The following is a 20593-nucleotide window of genomic DNA, read 5'->3' on the forward strand; positions in this document are numbered from 1 at the left end:
TATCATCATCTTGCTGCTACTTGCTTTCAATTAAGGTAAAAAGCCCATATTTTTGTTTTGTTGATATTGGTTCATATTTCTGTAATTGTTCATATTTTCATTTAAGGTTTTGGCACTCTTCTGAAACACTAACTGAAGCCTCACAACCATTTCAGAAAGAAATGAAGGCTATAAAGTAGAAATACCTTGTCCAAATTTACAGACAAAGTGAGGATCAGACTTGAGATAATATGCCCCAGTTTCAATCCCAACCCACTGAAGCCTGCAGATGATCTGCCATTGATTTCCTTTGACTTTTGACCAAGCCCTGTATCATCTGTCTCTTCTCACTCTGATTTCAGACAGTGCATTACTGTAGTCTTGCTAGAGGTTATGAACTTCACTCTTTTCTAACATTGCTGTTAGTGTGTGCCTCTGTTATGAGGGTCTTCAACTACCTGGTAAAATAAATAAAAAAATAAATAAATATATGAAATTTGAACTGATTGTTGAATGGATGAAAGCAACACTGACTTAAATGCAGGGTACTGCAACCACATCAGGTAATGTAGAAGTGTGCATTTTGCTAGCCACTGCTAGTAAAGGCTGCTGAAGCTTTCTTTCTCTTTGCTGGTACATAGTGTGGCTGATCCTGCCTCTGAGTGACAAACTATTCCTGCAAGTGTAAAAGATATGTCTTTTTTTACCCTGTTATTATTTGACTATGGATTTCTTGAATGTATGAATTATTTTAAACATTATGTTGACTGCTTATTCCAAAAGAAATTCCTGTCTGCATTTTATGCTTAATCCATAGAAGGAATTCATTGTTTGAAATGTCATTTTCTAACCCTTTGGATTGAGTATATAGTTTTCCACGCATGGTTTTATGCCTTGATAACATATTATACCTTTTAGGCTAGTATTTCTACTTTAATAGTTTTTTTTAAAACCTTTTGTTGGATTTTTTTTTTTGTGCTTATGAATTTACTCATCAGTTTATGAACAATTGCTGAAGATATGAGCTTTCAATAAGCAATCTTGCCAGAAAGTTCAGTTGTCAGAATTTCAATTTTGAATAATTAATCTGGCTGGAAGTTTTTAAACAGACTCTACAGGGTTAAATACTAAGTTTGCCAGTGCACATAGAAAAGTTTTAGGGGTATTTATCCAACCCTCTTACTTACATGAAGTATGCAAGCCACTGATAGATTTCCATTCTGGTTCTAAGGGAGAGGACTTTTTTGCAGCAGATCCCTCTGCAGAAGGAATTAGAAAAGTGCAGCAGAAATATAACTGAATCTTTTGACGTCACAGCAATGTGATCAGTGTGATTTGATTCCTCTCTTCTCTCTGAGACAAAGCACTTTTAGAAGCTGGCAAAACTAAAAGCTTGATTCAGCTCTGTCTTGGGGAATATGAAGTGGTAACTTTAAATCATTTCTTTCATAGTGGCTCTTATAATTGGGGAAAGAGTGTATTTTTGCAACAGAGAAAGAGATAAAAGAGACAGGGAAAAAAGAGGGGAAATTTTGAAAACATTTGTTCCAAAGCCAGTAAGCCCCCTGTGTTTTATGCTTACAGTGTGACTTCTTTGAAATTCAGTCTCTCTCTTAGTTGTATGCTTTCGCTAAATTTTGAACATTGAAAGAATACTAAGTAATACTGTCCAACAACTACTTATTATTAGCAATCGTAACAAGAAACCCCAAATTTGATTCATGTGATTTGCCAATCTGACATCTTTGCTGTCAGTAAATATTCATGCAGTCAAGCTTCACTTCCACTGATGTTCAAAACATTGATTTTCACCTTTGAATTCTGAGTTATGCAGAAAGCAAACAAAAAAACCCCACATTTAAGCTTGATTGTTATAATTTTTATTGACATGGATGGTTACCTAAGTCAGTCAACCAGAGAGCAGAAACAATGCATGTGACTTACATAATTAACACCAGGCTGTGAAGTAGTAAATGTTTGTGAAACCTCTTTGTTTGCTTTTCCAATGGTGCAAATATATTTGCAAAGAAATTCTTAACCATTTAAAACATATGAAAAATAGACCCACTTTATTCCCTTTTGTTCACTGGTCTTTCTCTGGATTAGCACAGTTGCTGGTAGAGCTAGCCATGAACTAGTCAATCACCTTTCTCATTTGCTTCAGATTTTTAAAACAACAGGGTTTCTTCATGTTGCTTAATAAAGACTGAGCTCCCAAAAGACTCTGTGTCTCAACCTTGCAATTGGCAGGGACCAGGAGCCACTAAAGCTGTTTGAAAAGAGGCAGCTGCCAACATCACATAACCTGCCATGACCAGCTGATCCCATTATGCAAACAAGAGGGTCCCCTGGCAAAGAAATCCGACAAGCTCCAGAGTGTATAGCTGGACTTCAGTTAGTAGCTTTGAATGCAAACAAGTAGTTGCAGAAAGGAAAAGGCACTGTGTAGAAGTAATTTTCACCCATCCTCTCTCCAGGGTGCTGATCTGAGGAGTGAGCTGTCTTTGGAGTGCTTTAGCTGTGACCATAGTCAAAGAGATCTCTTAACTTCCTTGTAAGGAATACCTCAAAACCTCTTCTGTCTCCTGTGAAGCTTTCACAGAACTGCTAACAAGGAGTGCAAATGTGTGGTGATCAACCTTCCCTAGACCCACTGAGCTCCTGGCAAGCTGACATAAATATTTCAGTGGAGAAATCAGCCACCCACTGATCCCCCTTCTCAGATTCCAGCAAACAAGTTAAGCAAATGCTTAAAGTAATGGTGGCAATAAACAATGTAGTTTGAATGGAAAAGTCAGAATCAAAGGAAAAGCATGATATAATAGAGGTCTGGACTCACTGAACAAGACTGTCTTTTTCCTGAATTGAATAATCTTATCTTTAAATTATATTTCTTAATTATATTTTTTCTCACAATCCCATAACTACACAAGTATGATTACCAGAGCTGCGCTAGAGAGTTATCCAGGCAATTGCCAGTGTCTTCAACAGACCTCTTGACAAATCCATCATCAGCATAATTTTGTACAAAAAGTTTGAATTGTTATCAAGAAACAAGATGCAAATTCCTTACATAGAGTAGGACTTTTCAATAGAAGCTTTTGCCTCTCATTGCTTTGCTTCCAGCCACTGCTCAGACAGGCTAAGGCTAGCACTGCAGAAAAAAACTCATTCCAGCATTTCAGTGTTATCAACATGCATTTTTACTTCTCGCAGTCCTGATCAGTGAAGATGTTTTGTTTGTTTATGCAGTATGACAGGCATCTGGCACCTCACAGAAAAGAAAAATATAAGCAAAAGATCAAGACTCCTGCTGATGGAGCTTTTGGAAACCACTGGAGCACTATCCTCTGATTCTCCCAGGGCATAAATGCAAATTCTGTTGCCACTTAAGCATCCAAAACCAGGCTGTGATTCTGTACACTAAGTATGTCTAAGACTAGGTTCTCCAAAGAACCCATCCTCTTTTGTTTCAGGAAAAAAAATAATGACTATTCTATTATGAAAATAACTGGGCAGGTTATAAAAAATTTCTTGGACATGATATAGTAATTTTCCTTTCTTTCATATGAGAAATATGTTCCTCTGATCCAAAATAAAGCCTTCCTAAATATACGAATGTCTTTGCTTTTGCTTTCTTCTCTTATTCATAAGTAATAATGTAACAGAAGCTGTTCTCTGTAGCTCCAGACTGAAAGATGTTTTGCACTTTCACTGTTTTTCAGATTCTGAAAATGCTGCAGCTTGTGATTTTAAACTTCCTATTTCCTATCAAAGTTGCTGAGGCTGCAGAATCGATCTCTGCAATGGTTACCATCTTCAAGCCTGTCCCAGATATCAGTAAACAGGTATACAGTTTTCTATTTATTCTCTTATGTCTGGAATTAAGGTGGAAATTAGACCTTTGTTATAGATTTACAGCTAAAAGTTTTTTCAAGATTTTGTCAAACAAAGCTAAGAAGAAGTACAATTGCACTGGGTATTTACAAGAAGCCATTTATTTGATTAAAATGGAAGGGATTGTTTAAAAAAATATGAACTGCTAAGTGGTATCACAGCTACAGATTTATATACCGTAGCAAAATGCAACCAGAAATCTTGTCTACACTGAAAACTGAATGTGAATACAAAATCACAGCTATAGGTAGGAGAGCAGCAGTGAGAGAGGGGACACAACCAATTAGCATTTGACTCTCTGACATTTACAAACTGTTTCCAACTCTTCTTTATAAACCTGACATAGTTTCTTTGAAAAAAAATTCTGTAGGTCCACTTTGCAAACTCAGGTGTAGACCAAAATAATGAAAAGAGGAAACGGCAAAATAAAGTGTTTAATGGAGACTGTGGCTAGAATATGAAAAAAAATAGATGAAAATATTCTACTAGGAAATGAAGGTGCATAAAATAGCTGTTGAAGACTTTTGTTTCCCAGTAAAACACACAGTTGCTGCTGACAAAATAATAAAATCAAAAAATATTCCCTTTTCAGCCTTCAAGACATTTGGTCTTTGGCTTACAAAACCCCAAAACATCCTCTCCATTTTACAAGTTTTCAAAAACATTCTCCTCTCTTTCCTTTCCCATAGGGAAAAACAAGCTTCTGCCAGGGCATGAAATGCTTGATATTTCCCACATCTAATTTCCAGAGCAACTAAGAAAACAAAAAGCTAGCTTCTTTTTGAACATTTTCAAGCTTCTGTCTCTCTCTGCCTTCCAATGTTGTTGCAGAAGGACTGGTCTCACAGATTTCCTGGGAAACCTGCCTTTGACCTCAGTGGTCACAAGGTTTCATATTCCACCTCTTTTGCTCTTCTATTCACAAGGAATTTTGTCTTCCCTATCTTCTTCTGAGATGTTCTTATTCCTCCCACACCTGTCAAAAGGCAGGAAATGGACATGTTTCTGAAATGCCCTCTCTGCCCTCAGCCTCCCTTTCTGGCCAAAGAAAAGAAAAGCCACAGGAACACTTCTCTGCCTGCATCCATCTGGCATTGAGGGTTGGGTGGGACAAAGTGCCTTGTGGTGGGTGGCATCACACAAGGAATGAAGGTGCAAGGCAGGCCAGGGAGCCAGAAGCCTGCTGGCCAGTTTTGAAGGACCAGAAGTCTGATGTACTCTTGACCTTCCAGCTCTTGCTCAGCCTCAAAGCAAGGGGGCTGGGCTGGTGTTCACCAGTGACCCTTCCTTTCACACATCTGTGCTTGTTGAAGATGGTGTCAACATCCCCTCTGGAGTGTCACACTTTGAGGAAAGAAGCACCATTTTCCTGAAGCAGCCTGGAGGGAAAACACTATTCCTGCATTGAAGAGGATAACTGTGTTCTAATCACATTCTTTCTGCAGAACTGATGAGCAAACAGCTGATGAAGTGAAGGAAGACATTTGTCTGAAAGTTCAGTCATTCCTCGATTATCACATTTCTTGAAGCTTCCCTCAAAGCCTCAGGCACGGAGTAGCTGTCAGCTCCTGGAACAGCTGAATCTCCAGCCTGGCAGTCCTTCTGTCCACTCAGCTCTACAAGCACACGTCACTAACAGTATCCTAGGTCTTATGTGTCCTCCCATGCAGCCTGGTCTTTCTTGTGCCCTTTTCCCGTTATTTAATGAGCTCTTGGATTTGACAACTACTATCCCTAAACAGATGTCACACAAATCTGATGTGGAGAAAGTATCGGGATACTGTCATATTCAACAAGAAATAAATGAAATCTCTCGAGTCACTTTGATGCCATTAATACTGGCAAAAAAACGTTAATAGCAAGATTTTATATGATGATTTCACTGCATTTTCAAGTCAGTCTATCTCCCTTACATCAAGTTGACTTCATGGCACATTAAAAGTTACCACACTGAAAAATTCCAGTCCCATTTCATGTACTGTTTCACAGTGTGTCTGGATCACTCCTGTGCTTGGTGATGATGCACTACAGAGGGTTTCCCTCTAAGAAAATCTTCCTACTGCCTCTTAGAATATTTATACTGGGACATCAATATCTGAAACCCATTTTAATTTTTGCAATTCCACAGGAAATATAGTTCTCATATCCAAAAATCTCTCATAAGCTCTAAATGCCCTTCTTCTTTCTGTCCTAAGTCAACCCCAAGTTTTACTTGTGGAAGCATTGTTCTTCAGTGTTTTCTGAATTTCCTTAATTTCATTTTCTTCCTGAGAGCTGACTGTGTGCTTCTGTGGGGAGAGTATTCTAGAACTGTCTTCTTTGATGACAAGGAGAAAATTACAAATTTGTTTGACTTACCACTAATAGTAGGGGAAATTTGACATTTTTAATTCAGGAGAAGTCCTGATGACTTCCTTAGGAGGTTTGCTAAAATGTTAAATTTAAGGTACCATTTCTAGAATTCTTTTTAATCTGAGCCCACCACAACACACTTGACATAAAACCTTGATGGTGAAGACTTAAACCTTCATGATTAGCTTCAAACATATGCACAGTTAATTCAGGAACCATTCAATACCTGAAGGGGTACACTGGAACAACTATAATTGTGATTTGTGTCAATATGTAATCTGTCCTAAGTCAAGGTCTTAAAATAAAATACTCCATTTTTAGCCAGAGATACAAACATTGATATTCTTGAAAGAGAAAAAAAGAATCATTTGAATCTTTTTTTATTTCTGTAGCACTGAGTATTCCCATGTCCCTACCAAAGGGGCCCTGTCTGGTTTTGGGCAGGGCATTTAGACTAAAATATTTATAGGTGATCACTATGTGCCTGTTCCACATACACAAAATGTGTAATGTGAATTCCTTGGGCCAGATATGGATGCATGACTACAGCTGTATGTTAGACCTATGGCTTGAACTCACTCATTTCAATAAAATCATTAACTTAAAAAGTCAGGCTCTGAGTATTTTGAGCAGGTTATATAAGTGGCTGTTGAGTGCTATTGAGATTTACCCTTTCTGTATGACTGCCCTGCTGCATCAGCCAAGAACCTGAGCTCCGAGGCTGTCAGCAGATTCTTGTTAACAAAAACTCCTTTATGATATACCCTGTAAAAAATATATTTTGGTAAAATGTCCAGGATTTTAACAATTTCTTCTCATTACGTGAGCACATAATTATTTTTAAAATATTTCCCTTTTTAAATAATTTACTTGAATATATCCAAACTGATGAAAGTCCTGTCAAAACAAATATTCACACTCAGATTGCTAGCACCTGAAGCAATAGTTCCTTAGAGAAATGGTGACCTTATTAATGAATTTCAGTGACGCAAATGGTATCACTATGCAACTGCTAGGACTAGGTTGCATCATTTTCTCAGAACGGTCTAGGCAATGTAAGTCTAATTTATTTTCTCCCTTACTTCCTGGCCATACCTCAGTTTTGTGTTATAACACACGTTTCTGGGATGTCACTGTTTATGATCAAAAAATGCGGAAGTGCCAAGTTTGAAAAAGTTTTGATCAAACATAGATTTAGTTTCTGAATTTTGCTGTACACAGCAGCAAAGAAGAAGAAGTGTTGTGCTTCACAAACAAAAGCTTGTGTACAGTGTGAGAGTGCCTGTCAGTATCAGAGAAGTAAAATATGAGAGCACTTTAATTCTCCGAGAGAGACATTACTGTGTTAGGGCACACATTGTAAGACTAAACTGAGAATGCTTGAAAGTGGAAGTGATCTTAAGGTGTAGTTCTAATCTTAGCTCTCTTCCACAGCAATACCAGGCTTTCAGTCCTCCCCTCTGTGTACCTTTTTATCTGTTACACAAAAACTGCTAGGAGCATTCTCTATGATCTGTAGAAGTAAAGCAGAGGATTCAAAGGTTGTGCCAATATAGGAATGAGATTGGATTTTTCCCATATAGAGCTATTCTGAATTCTCTGAGGGCAGGTATAAAAAGCTTGTTGCTCAAAACCAGTGGCAGAGTAGAAAGTGTATCCATTCCTGGATGATTACAGCATCAAGAAATATCTCAAGAGACAATCGTCTTCCAAAGGAGCTGGTTTCCTCAGACCCACTAAACACCACAATAAATTGACCCAGGCAGGGAGGAATGTACTGTAAACATGAATCCTACAATTACCACTCAAACCTGCACTGAAGCAAGAAACAAGGATTGTGGATAATTTCTTTTGCACAGTGATTTTCTGTTTGCTAGCCTGGCATATGGCATACCTGTCAGGTATGTGCTGGTCAGCAATAGATAACAAGAGCAGGTGTAGGAAGAGAAAGGAGGCTTTTGCAACATGGTGAGTGAAGCAAGGTAAATAATATCACTGGTGATTTTGAGTGTCTTGGTTTTTCACAATGCATACTTCCAATAATCAGGATTCTTCAACTTTCTTATCTCATATAGTCTTTCAACTTTGCTTTTTTTTTTTTTTTTAAGAGTAATAGAAACCAAGTGGATGGATATGCCACCTTAATTCTGTAAGCATTCAGCATTTTCTTTTTGAGCCGTTTTGGTCAGCTGTAATTTGCCAGCCAAGTCACCCGATTTGTGCTGTGCTTGTTTGCTAGCTGAATCCAGGTGTGAGTGCTCCCAGCATGAATACTGACAGATGAATGTAAAAAATTGCTTCCTCAGAACACTTGCACCTGTCACTGTATTACTTGTCACTAGATTTTCATTTTCTGAAAATGTTCAGAAGTGTTAGGTGAATTTCCACTGCCGGCAAATATAAAGAAAGAAGCGTGAATTCAGCTGGAGGAACTTCACTTCCCGTTTTACCCAGAAAGCCTTACAGATCCAGTCTGTGTTGTTCTAGGGGTCCTGAATTTCATAGGAAGTTTCAGAGTACTGCAAAGAGTGGCAAAAAAAAGTTTTACACATTTTAACACCAGAGTGTCCACAGACCTGAACCAAATAAACGCCCTGCTTAACTTACCTGAAATGGGAACAAAGCATCTCTCTTTGCTGCTCATTGTGGTCCCAATATGTGAAAGAGGAATGGTCTTTACTGAGAATTTCAGAGTTGAGGCCAAGATTGGGTTTATAATGGAAAACAAGTTTCGACCTTAGCAATGCAGAGCCAGTAGCCTCTCCATAATACAACTGTCAGTTCAATTTCTGTCAGCGACATAAACATGGAATTGAAATAAGTGTTAGACTAGGATTTGGATGAAAGTTTTAATCAGATGAGCACCTGCACTCCAAGTCTTACTAAACCGTCAAGCCTGAAATTGTGTGTGAAACATTGCCATCCAGTGGCTGCTTGTACAATTTCCAACCTGCCACAAAAACATTTGTGGAAGAGAAAAATGTTGCAGATTGTGTCATTCCCGTTCTCTTTCATGAAACCACAGTGGTCTCTGCATTAGCAACACAATTCTAGACAGAAAATTCAAACAGTGATGGACTGAAGTTCCTTGAAGTTTTCTTTTTAAGTAAACATTTGTTTCTTACAATAGTGCTCGGTATCAACATTTATGTCTCAGAAAAAAAATTCACTACTGTATCTACAGTGTATCCCTCAAAAGAGGAGTTTGCAACTGAGGGGTGAAAGCCCAAAAGAACTAAATGTCGAAGGTAATGCAGGCCAGATCCTGAAATCACAATAAAACATGGTTTTATTGAATGACATTGCTCAAACTCCTTTATGCCAAACTGAGCCTTGGGTGTCCTGGTATCTCCTCCTGTCTCGAAAAATCCACTTCTGATTTTTTTCTCATAGGGATTTGAAACTTTTGAAAGCTGCATATGCTGCTGCAGGGAACTTCTGCTTTACCAAAGAGCTAGAGCATGGACTGATAGTGACATTTCTTCTGCCCTTTGTCAGCCACATTCAGCACTGATCTGATAGGAACAAATTTGGTCTTTATTAAGTCCTCTGTCCCTCTGCTACTCTGAGATTTTCAGATGGCCAGAGTGAGGCACAGCTACGGAAATTCAACCAAGGGCTTAATTTCTGTGGAGAACACTGCTGGTTATCAATAAAAGCATCTGCAGCAGTATCCACAATTTTGCAATAGGAGTGCTAATCCAAAGGAAATGAGATTGAATGTAGCTGTATTAGTTATTGCTATGACTCAGTTCGTTTGAGTCATAGCCCACACTTGGTGAAATTAAGTTCTGCTCCTATTTCAGGTCCATAAACCACCTGGTTCTACTTTCTTATCACCACATTCACCTGATCACCATGTTGTGTAGATCTGTTTTCTCATCCTGTGCCTCTTGCTATGTCTGGAATCCCATGACAATGGAGTCCTGATCCCCATGAAAGAAAACTGATGCCCACAAGAACAACCATTATCTCACCCAGCTGAAAAACCATCCTTGTAGCACAAGATTGGAGCTTGTCCCTCTGCTCTGTAGAGTTGCAGCATTCAGACTGGGTGCTATAAATGGACACAAGACCTGAGAGGACAAATATTTGCTCTCTCTGTGACACCAGAATGGATTTTATATGGCAGCTAAGTTTAAAGTCACACTTATTACTAAAGATAAGAGAGTTAGTACAAAAATGTAATTTATTTTGTTAAAAATAAAAGTAACTATAGGATTGCAATACTCAGGAAAGTAAAATAAAGCCATTAGAAGCTTTTAAATAGGTCTGTACTACCAAACTGCTTCAAGTTTTTCCTTTTGGAAGTCTGGCCCTGGCTAGCCAAACTCAGGAAAAATCTTACAATCCTATTAATGCTATCTTAACAGAATAAATTAAAAGGACACTAAATAACATGTAGCTCTGGGAATGATTCATGAAGATTACCCTGTCTTATAAACATGCCTTGCAGATTATTCAGTCAAATTCACCAAGCAGTAACCCACCCCCTCCCATAAAGAAGAGGAACCCATGAGTCTTACTATAAATCTGCAGAACATCAGAGGATTATAGTATTTAAACAAAACATCAGAGCCTTTCAGGCTCCCTGCTTTCTTTGCTTTGCTAATTAACTTTTATGTAACTCGTTGTATTACCTGGCTGCAACAGGGAGCTGGCACACTAATCCATCTGCAAGGTGACCCCTCTTGTGTGCTATGCAGATTGGGATATTGATATGCTGTTGTGGACTGCAAGACATATCTGTTTCTGTCCCTTGCCTGTCATTTGTAGATGCACAGGGAGGAATGGCTGAGTGTTTAACAAGAGAGTTTGATCCCACTGTATGTCTAGGCTAATGCAGGGAAGAATAAGACTTGGATAACCACCCTCCCTTAGACATTATGGTGATTGGCTTCAATGCCATGCCTTCGATTGATCTGTGCTCTGAGAGACTTAGTCAAATCAAAGCTCTAAATAGATACAGCTTTTGTGATTGTTAATTTTAAGGCTGGATTCAGTGCTTTTTAGCTCTTGGGCTTATCTTTGCTCTCTCTGCATTTGACTCTATATAATCAAAGTCCCTTTGGGAGCTGTGACTTACTGCAGTCAGACTCACTGCAGTTATGGAAGGCCCACAGAAAAGATCAACACTTTTTCTTAAGTCCTCTGGACTTATTGTAAAGACATCTGAAATGATGATCACTATAAATATTTTTCAGCAGGATTTGCTCTGCTGTGGAAAAAAAAAGGCAGGTGTTAAAGTTATTAGAAGTACGTCAAAAGTTTGCCACTTAATACCACCCTAGAGGTATGTTTACCAATGATAACACCAAAAATGAGGAAAAAAAGTTCTACAGGAATTAGGATTTGTCAGGTTATTTCAGAAAGTTTGGGATCATTTGGGGAAAACCAATTTTTAGAAGAGAAAGCTGTATGAAAGCAGCATTTCAGCAGTCAGACTCTCTAAATCCAAAATGTAGGAAACCTTTCTTGCATGAAATAGTGTGTTTCAGTTTCTACTGATATCTTTTAAAGAGTCAGTCAAAGATGATAGAGTTTACTTGTGCTGGGATCCCCAGGTGACAGCAGAAGTGTGGACAATGACTTGTAAAAAGCCATCTTTCACCTGCACAGGTCGTGAGCTGAACCAAGACTTTCATCCATGCCATTTCCATCACAGCATTTAAAATATGCACCTGAACATCTTTCTTGTTTGTGCAGCATCCCACCTTTATGCCTGCCAAAGAAACAGCAGTAATAACAGATTTGAGAGCCTGTTTATTAACTTAAAAAGAGCTATGCACAGATTTCTAGTCATGAGTTTTGCTCTTGCAATTGCTACAGTGTTCTTTTGAGCAGCCCAAATTTTGTAACCTATTGGAGTGGGGAGAAGGGAGTTAAAAGCCAGAGAGATGAAAATAATTCTCTGGAATGTTTCAAAGTGGGGTTTGAGTGTAGATTTCCAAGAATGTGCTCTTTTAGAGAAAGAAGTGATTTTTGCTGAGAGCAGTGAGTGTTACTGATTTACTGAAGTTGATATTGACTAAGCTGCCTGGTTACAGTCCCAGGCACAGAATTATTTGCCTTTCAGGCTGCCAACATTAAGTCCTTCAACTCATCTCTATTTACTTCAGACACAGTCCAGGAGGTAGGAAAAGAGATGCAGGCTTTCAAAAAGAAGTCAAGGCACAGGCAAACTGGGAAAACAGTGGTTACATTGACTAGCAGTTCCAATTTTCACAGGTTTGTTCCAGATGCCACAAGCCCATGTCTGGATCCTATGAAAGAGGATACAGGGGAGTATTGCTGTGTCTCAGAGAGAAGTGGGATGTCATGCAAGCAGTTCTTTGCAGGTTGTGTTTATCACAGGAACTGACCTGGTAGATTGAAAAACCAGGTAGCTTGATTTTTTTCCTGATACTTAACCAAAGTAGTGTTTGAAACTTCAGCTGCCATTTTCCTTGGTTTGTGGTGATGAGCAGTGAGAACGATTGATCACTCTCCTCTTTCCTTATAATAATCTTTTAAATTTTACTGAGTTGAAAGGTTATCAGCATTACCTGTCCCCAGTCATAGTTATTTCTCTTCCAAAAGTAAAAAATCCTTTCCTCTTTAATTTCTCCCAGATAACACTTTTTAAATGCCTCTGACTATTCTCATTGCTCTTTTTGAGCATGTCTTCCTTTTAATGTCTGTTGCTTTGACCTCTCCAAATAATGTCACACCAGCACTGCAAAGAGCAAATTCTGCTCAGTTCACTGACACTCTTGCTAATACATCCCAGAGGGAGATTGATTTTCTATATCACAGTATCTCACTGACTGGGTTTTTTTTCAGTTTGTGACCCACTATAAGCACCAGATCCTGTTCTGCAGCTCTGCTACCTTGCCAAGCATTGAATATTTTGTGCTTGATTTCATCTTATTATCATCTTCTACACTTCTACTAAACTTCACTTTGTTGACTTTAGATAATCAGTTTCTTCATCCAGGCTGGTTCAGCATTTGGTAAAAAGCAAACAATTACAGTTGTAGGCACTGTTTTTACCTGTAGGGATTCTGCTGCTCAGCAAGTGTCCCAGTAAAGCAGAAACCAAAGCTGGAGCTGGACTCTCCAGGACTGGGGTCTCTCATTAAGAAAGACCCCTCAGGAGCATGTAGAGGAGAAATAATAGTAATGCTAGAGATGTAACACTCTCTGTGACTGCGTTTGTTTTCTTTCATTATAATTCTAAGAGCAAAAAAAAATAAGGAAAACCACACAAACCTCACCTTCATTCTTCTGCTGGTAATGTCGCTCAAGTGCTTTGGTCTTTCAGATATTAACATCTGCCTGGAAGCAAAGGACTGGGTTGCATGCACACTCAGTAGGTCACAGCTGAACTGACCCCTTTTAACTGATAGCCTTCTGAAAGGAGTTCACACACTAATGGAAGAGAATGTCATAGCCCAGGAAGGTCTTTGTAACTCAGTGGACCTACCAGCTCCTGACAGCGCGGTTTATTCTACTGAGTAGAACAGATTGCTTCTAAAATGCAACTGTTGTTAAGACCTGGAGATATCAAATTAGACCTAATGTACAATGACTTTTCAGTGTTTAAACCAGCAGATGCAAAAATTAAAAATAATGCCAGTGTCTGGATTCACCAAACCCTTGGATTCTAGGAGAATGGAGCTTTCATCAAGGACCAATAATAGAGAAATAGATAATAGATAATAGATACTCTTTAACTCCTTGAAAAGACACAAGTTGAAAAATGTTACTATAATAGGCAGGAATCAGTTTAAATTGCTGTCCCAGCAGCCAAGTGGTGCTGCTAGTAAAATGCCTGCATAGATACCCATGTCACAGCAGATAACATGACTATTTCACTATGCTGAAAGGAATGTTCTTTTTCTCCACCCCCCAGCACAAGTAGACCCTGTTTACTGAAGTACTTAATACATTTGAAGTACACTCACTCAAGACTAAAGGGAAGCTTTTTCCTCTTCTGACTCATCCTAACTTCCTTATATTTTCTTTAATAATAGCTCCCTTCAAGCATGTCCTGTATATAAGAACTTGAGCCAAGTGTGTTTGGCCAAGTGGGTCTTCATTTTATGAAGACAATTTATGAAGAAGAAGTTATATAGTTATATAGTTTTATATATATATATATATATATATATATATATGTTCTTTTATTTTATAAACTGTGCCACAAGTGAGTTTTTTCGAACTGTTTTACACTGGCCTAAGATCCTACAAGCGCAAAACTATCCAGAACTGCATTTTACTTTTATTACAGAGAACATCCCAGGAATAGGCAGGGGATTTCCCATGCTATCTTTGTTTCTCTTAACTTCTTTTCATTCACTGCCTAGAACAGACAGTAAAGTATTCCCACATAATACCATTCTAATTTTAATTTCCTATAGCTTTAGAGTCTGGCTCTTGTTTGGATCATAGGCTGAACTCTCTGTAGCTGATAACAGTTGAAATTCCAGTCCAGCCAAAGGATAATACCTACTTTTTCTGCTGCCAGAGCCTTAATATGCCCCATGAAACAAGAACTCAGACACTTCTTAATATGCCTGCTTTACACACACACCATCACTGCTTCTAGTTAGAATGTGTAATAAGAATGGTATGAATTCTATTTTATGGATCAATCGTTGCTAAAAAAAAAAATTACACAGCATTAGGCAGCAGCCACTTTCAAAAATGTCATTATCACGACTGCTGGATTAATCTAAAAAGGAATACCAAAGTGATTCATTGGTATTAAGGAGGAATAGGCTGCAGGCTTTGATTTCAAAAATCAATTTCTTTACACACAGAAATAAAACAAATGTATTAAAATGCAGTGGCTTGTTACAAAACAGTCTCGCACAGTTCTGGTGACATGTCATTAACACCACCAACGGACAAGAAGAGCTTGGTCAGTGGTCCTTTCCAGCCACACCCATTCAGTCAGTACACTGGGACCAGCAGCCGTGGCAAACATCACCTGAAAAATTACTGTGCAGGTTCAAATGTGCCAACAGGCACATTTGCAATACATGGGGAGTTTCATTCTCACACATCTGTGTTATAACTTTCTGGGAAATTCTTGCCCACAGGTGAGACAACAACAGCAGCTGTGTGGTGGCACTTCAGACTCAGATTCTGGTACAGCAGCTTAAACTGCTTCCATTGAACTCAAACTGTGCAAACTAATGTGTCAGGCTTTAAACCACATCAGCTGGGAAGCCACAACACACCAAATCCTGAGCTACACTGTGCCCACCCACTCTGGCTACAGCAGCTCCCACATCTGATGGGCAAGGCAGACAGCCCCAGGCAACACTTGTGGAACAACTGCAATAGCTTTGTCTGCCGTGGCACTGATAACAATTCATGCTTTAGACTCCTGAGCTATTTCGGTGCTAAGAGATAGCAAAGGCTGTGGGGTGGATGGAACGGAGGTCAGGTTGAAGGTGAGCTAAATCAGTGCAGTTATTTCCCTACCAGCAGCTCAGCATGAAATATTGTTTTTTCTGTGAAAGCACAAACTCAGACTACATACAACCATGCCCTGCAGATATTTGAATGCTGTCTAGCTTTGATTCATAGGTTAAATATATTACATAACACACAGAATCTGTTCTACAAAACCTGAGACAGAACTGTCTAATTTCATGCATTCCTTTCAGGGTAAATGTGCGAGACACAAAGAAAGCCATTCCCAAACTTACTGGGGATATGAGATAAACCTAAAGATACATTCAGGCCATGACTGTGCAAAATAAGTCTATTTTCTGTTGCAAACGTGATTAGACATGCATTAAATATGTGGATATTGTTAGATATGCTCTGTATGTTAATAAGTCAGGCAATAACAGACTGGTAGAGAGTCTATCATTCTCTGCAACTGGAAGAACTTTTGTTTCATTGCTGTTTGCTTTGATTTCACATTTGTTTTTGTAGCTCCTACAGTTGCCCTCTTTTCCTTGGCAAAAAATCACCTACTGTTAGTCTTATTTTGTCTCATTGTGAAATATATAATATTTCATTGTGAAGTATACAATATACATTGCTCTCTGAGGAGAGCAATGTACACAACCTACAGTAGAAGCAAATTGTGCAGACTGAAAGAAAATGGTTTAAAACACAATCACTGGAAGAAGCAACAAAAAGCAGTCCTGGAATTTAAACTGATCATGGGGAAAAACACATGGTTTTGGTGAGCCTGCTCAATAATAAATGTAAAGGATAATAAACAAGAACTTGTTAGTGGGACAGTCTGTCCACCTGCAAAATAAAATGAGAAATTGTATTTTTAAAAATGCAGCTTAAAAATTAATGTTCAAAGATCAAAGACAAACCAAGAAAATGTTACATTTCAACGTCATATGAAGTGTTCTAACCGTTGCAAAACAGTAAAAAAATATATATTAAAAAAGCCTGTAACAAGAAGTAGAAAATGCACTCATAAAACAAAATTGTCCATGTTTCTGTATCTATGTCAGCATCAGAGGCAAATGTTGTCTTCTTTAAGTTATATACTGAAACTAAATCCTAGATGGAAGTAGACTGAGCAGAAATTTTTCATTAGTATCACTGAATATATTTTTCCAGACAGTTTAATAACAGCTCCTACTTCTTCAGCAGCCTAGCTGAATCTTTACAGAATTCTGAAGAAAAGTTCAAGTTATTTTAAGCTGCAAGAATGAAGGTTTCAAGGTGGTCTTTTAGGCAGCAGCAATCTCCATCAGAAAACTGTCTTGCAGTTTCTGTCCACAATGCCACAGGAGCTGGACATGCTGCTAAGGGTACATCATGTCAGCAAAATTCATGGCCACTAATTGTGTTACTGGTGTTCCTGTAATTACTTCTGCCCTACTGTGGAGGCCTGTAGCCTCAGGATCTCATTACATTAAATACTGTATAAGAATATGAAAATTAGATGGTCAGCTGTTTACATCATGTTAAAGGAGGCAGTGGCACAGGGCACAAGGAAAGAGTTAGGTGGTAGTCCTCACTGATATAAAAGGTATGCACAGAACTGTGGATGTCATCCCAATCTTGGGATTTGCAGCAAAGAGTTTAAGGCAGGATTGTGGGGTGGAAGTTTAAACAAAACACCTTTGGACAACAAATGACGTAATGGAGCAAAATATTTATTTCTATTATAGCGAGCTGATATATCAGAACAAATGTTTAATTTCAGTGATTAAAACAGTAAGGTGCACATCTGTTTACCCCATCTACGTAATTAAACTGAGATAAAACACGAGGGTCTACATTTTCCATGCTAGTCTTTGTCAGATCCATAAAAAGCAGACTTTACCAAGTTCAGTCACTATGCCCTTCATGTGACTAATCTCACCTCTCTCCAACAGAGTGTCAAAATGTAGTAGGTGACAATACTTACCTATTTTTAGAAATAGATATAAATCTGAGAAAAAAGTCAGCCTTATGGTGGTAGACTGAGCAAACACAATGTAGATACTCCTTAACCCAAAAAGGCATATGAAGAATGTGGAGGGGCCCAAAACTGAACATGGTATTTGAGGTGTATAATTCAAATCACTGATTGCCACCAGTGTCTGGCTTGGGAGGCTTTGTCATGCTCCCTGCCTCAGGTTACATTTCCAAGGCAGATTTTTATCCCTGTGTCCTGATGCAAGGTACAAACTGTCCACTTCCCTGCTGACACAAAACACCCTCCACATGGAGCAACTTTCATAGAATCATAGAATTTGCTGAGCTGGAAGGGACCCATCAGGATCATCATGTCCAACTCCTGGCCCTGCATAGGAGTCACACACACCCTGTGCTGGAGATCATTGTCCAAACACTTCTTGAACAGTCAGTCTTGGTGCTGTGACCACTTCCCTGGGGAGCTGTTACAGTGCCCAACTACCCTCTGGGTGAAAAACCTTGTCCTGATTTCCAAACTAAACCTCCCCGACTTCGTTTCGTGCCTGAACTTTGTTGAGGAGATGTCCTTCAAGGAGAGACTGAGTCTCAGTCAACGCACACCCACAGCAGAAAGGCGACTTTTTCACGAGCTCTGCTCTCCCGCAGCTCCCCCAGCTCAGCTGGGAGCAGGGACGTGTCCCCTCTCTGTCCAGCGAGGCTGGGCAGGTCTGGGGGTCCCAAACCGCGGCTGCCGGGGCCGGAGCGAGCGAGCTTCCCCCGCTGCCCACGAGGTGTCCCTGCGCACCCGCGCTAGCCCCGCAGCGCCGCCGACAGGGCCTGTCGCGCCCCGACACGGAGCGGCATTAACTCCTCGGGGTCGGGCTGGTGATGCTCTCTTTGTCCCGCTGTGCTCCAGCTCGGGTGTCCGTGCGCTGAAAGGCGTGCAGCCCCCGGCTGGCGGGTTGGGGCTGGCGGTGGGGGCTGTGCGCTCCCCGGAGCACCGCAGGGGTTGACTCTCCCTGGAATGATGCTGCAGGGTTTGGACATCCGATGAGATAAATGAAAAGCTTCAGACTAGAAATGCTAAACAGGCAGAGAGCAAATAGTGTATTTAGCAAAATGTTAATAGTATTATTGATTGACTCTGATTTCCATTCATGCCCACATTTTGCCGACGAGGCTAGCAGGCAGCATCTCCCTTCCCGTTCCTTTACACTGCCCTCAGCCAGAGAGACGATAATTTTGATATAAACCAGAGGCAACCTGTGATGGGCAGAGGGTACAGAACAGAACAAACCGAAGAAATGCAACTGTTCTATATATGGGGTCATATCACAGCCAGCACACAAGGGTGACGAGAAAAGCCATGAGAGTGTGCTGAAGGTCAGTGTCAGCATGGGGCACCATCTGTTTTAAATTCCAGTTTGAAGTTAACACTGCTTGGCCTCTGTACTCTGCAACCAGTTTTCTGTCCCCGCAGGCAGATACAAGTGGGTAGAGGTAAGTACATCAGCTGGGTTTGGATATGGTCCAGTGAGCCCAAGCCCAAAATGGGTGACCTCCACTGACTGTGAATTGATCAATTTTATGTATTCAAACAAAAAAAGGTAGTTCTGCCTAACCTTTCCAGATTATTCTCCCACAGCTATTGAAATGCTACCACATTTTGTTTATCTCCAGGGCAAAGTTCACATGTCATTACATGGTAATCACAGTATTGGCTTTCTTTAAAAAACTTATTTGCGTTCAAGGATAGACATGGAAACATATGTGATATTAAAATAGTGAAATATGTCCAACTGTTTTATAATTTGGGAGTCAAATATAAATATCCTTCACTACTGAGAAAAATGCAGAAATGTGGTTTAATTATCCCAAATTTAAACTAAAATTTGAATGCAACTTTCAATATTTCAGCCATAAAAGACCAGTGGTAGAAACACTTACACAGATGTAAGAGTATTGTAGGCAATATGAAAATGAACTATTTAAATACTAGAAAGATAGAAGGGGAAATTATAAAGTTTTGAACTTCAAAGGCATTCATTCTAGTTCCTGGTATGCCAGTATTACATTCCACATAAAATTAACCATTTAGGATCGTAAGAAATGTTCTGAATAAGTACTTTCCAAACTCCTGGTTGAGAGAAGAGCTACATGGGCTGACGTAAACTATCAAAATTTTGAGTCCAATGAAAGAAGCAAAATCTAGATCAAAAGTGAAGAACCCCTATATACTCTTCTACTTCTCCAAACATGCTCCTCTATTTGTAAAAAGATAGGAACACTGCTCATTTTAAACACTAACATCACACAAACTCTGTCTTTAGTCATTCATAAACTTCAGATTACCAGAAGCCAGGAGCATGTATTAGGAACTGCAATTCTACATGTACTCTTTTCTTACATTCCTTTCCAATTTCTCACTGTACAAACCAGCATATTTTGGCCAATCAATAATTAAAAATCTTACATTATTGCCCTGCACAGTTCAAGGAATGTCTGATAATCACAGCAGGATTTTCAGTATAACTGTGTGATGACTGGGAAAGCAACACAATGTTAGAATAAACCTGTGACCAGCAGCCTCAAGGAAGCGAACAGCTCCCTTTTGATAATTGTTGCTCCTTTTCTGAGGTTACTCACTGCAGTCCTCCTCCTGGCACTTTATAGGATGTTTTAGATAAGCTGGGGTATGTCCTGAAGCATCTTGAATATAGACACCAAAACACTAAACTGCACTGAACACTGGGGAAAGTGCTTATAGAGGCAGGAAGCCAAGTCTGAAAGGGGGCACTGATCCATCCTGTATCAATCAAATTGTCATTCTTTACTAATCAGAACACCTAAATACTGAAAGTTTCAAGTGCTAGTAAACACAGTACTGTGGCCTAGCCAAGAATTACATCACTGTGTTGCTTTAAAAGAGAAAACTTCAGGGGGGAAAAAAAAAGTTCATCCTGGGTGAGTTACACAAATATTACCTTAGCAGTGT

The 20593-nt window shown here is 39.4% G+C and overlaps 1 protein-coding gene across 1 annotated transcript in view; it reads left to right on the forward strand.

Moving 5' to 3' along the window:
- TMPO (thymopoietin) overlaps positions 1 to 20593 on the forward strand; it is a 79183-nt gene that overhangs the window by 12845 nt on the left and 45745 nt on the right. The window contains exon 2 of the mRNA XM_085047029.1: positions 3705 to 3827. Within this exon, the coding sequence (XP_084903155.1) occupies positions 3714 to 3827 (114 nt within the window). The 5' untranslated portion in view covers positions 3705 to 3713. The remainder of the gene's footprint in view (positions 1 to 3704; positions 3828 to 20593) is intronic.

This window comes from Lichenostomus cassidix, chromosome 1Aa, assembly GCF_008360975.1.
Source record: "Lichenostomus cassidix isolate B80296 chromosome 1Aa, HeHo_3.0, whole genome shotgun sequence".
Taxonomy (NCBI): domain Eukaryota; kingdom Metazoa; phylum Chordata; class Aves; order Passeriformes; family Meliphagidae; genus Lichenostomus; species Lichenostomus cassidix.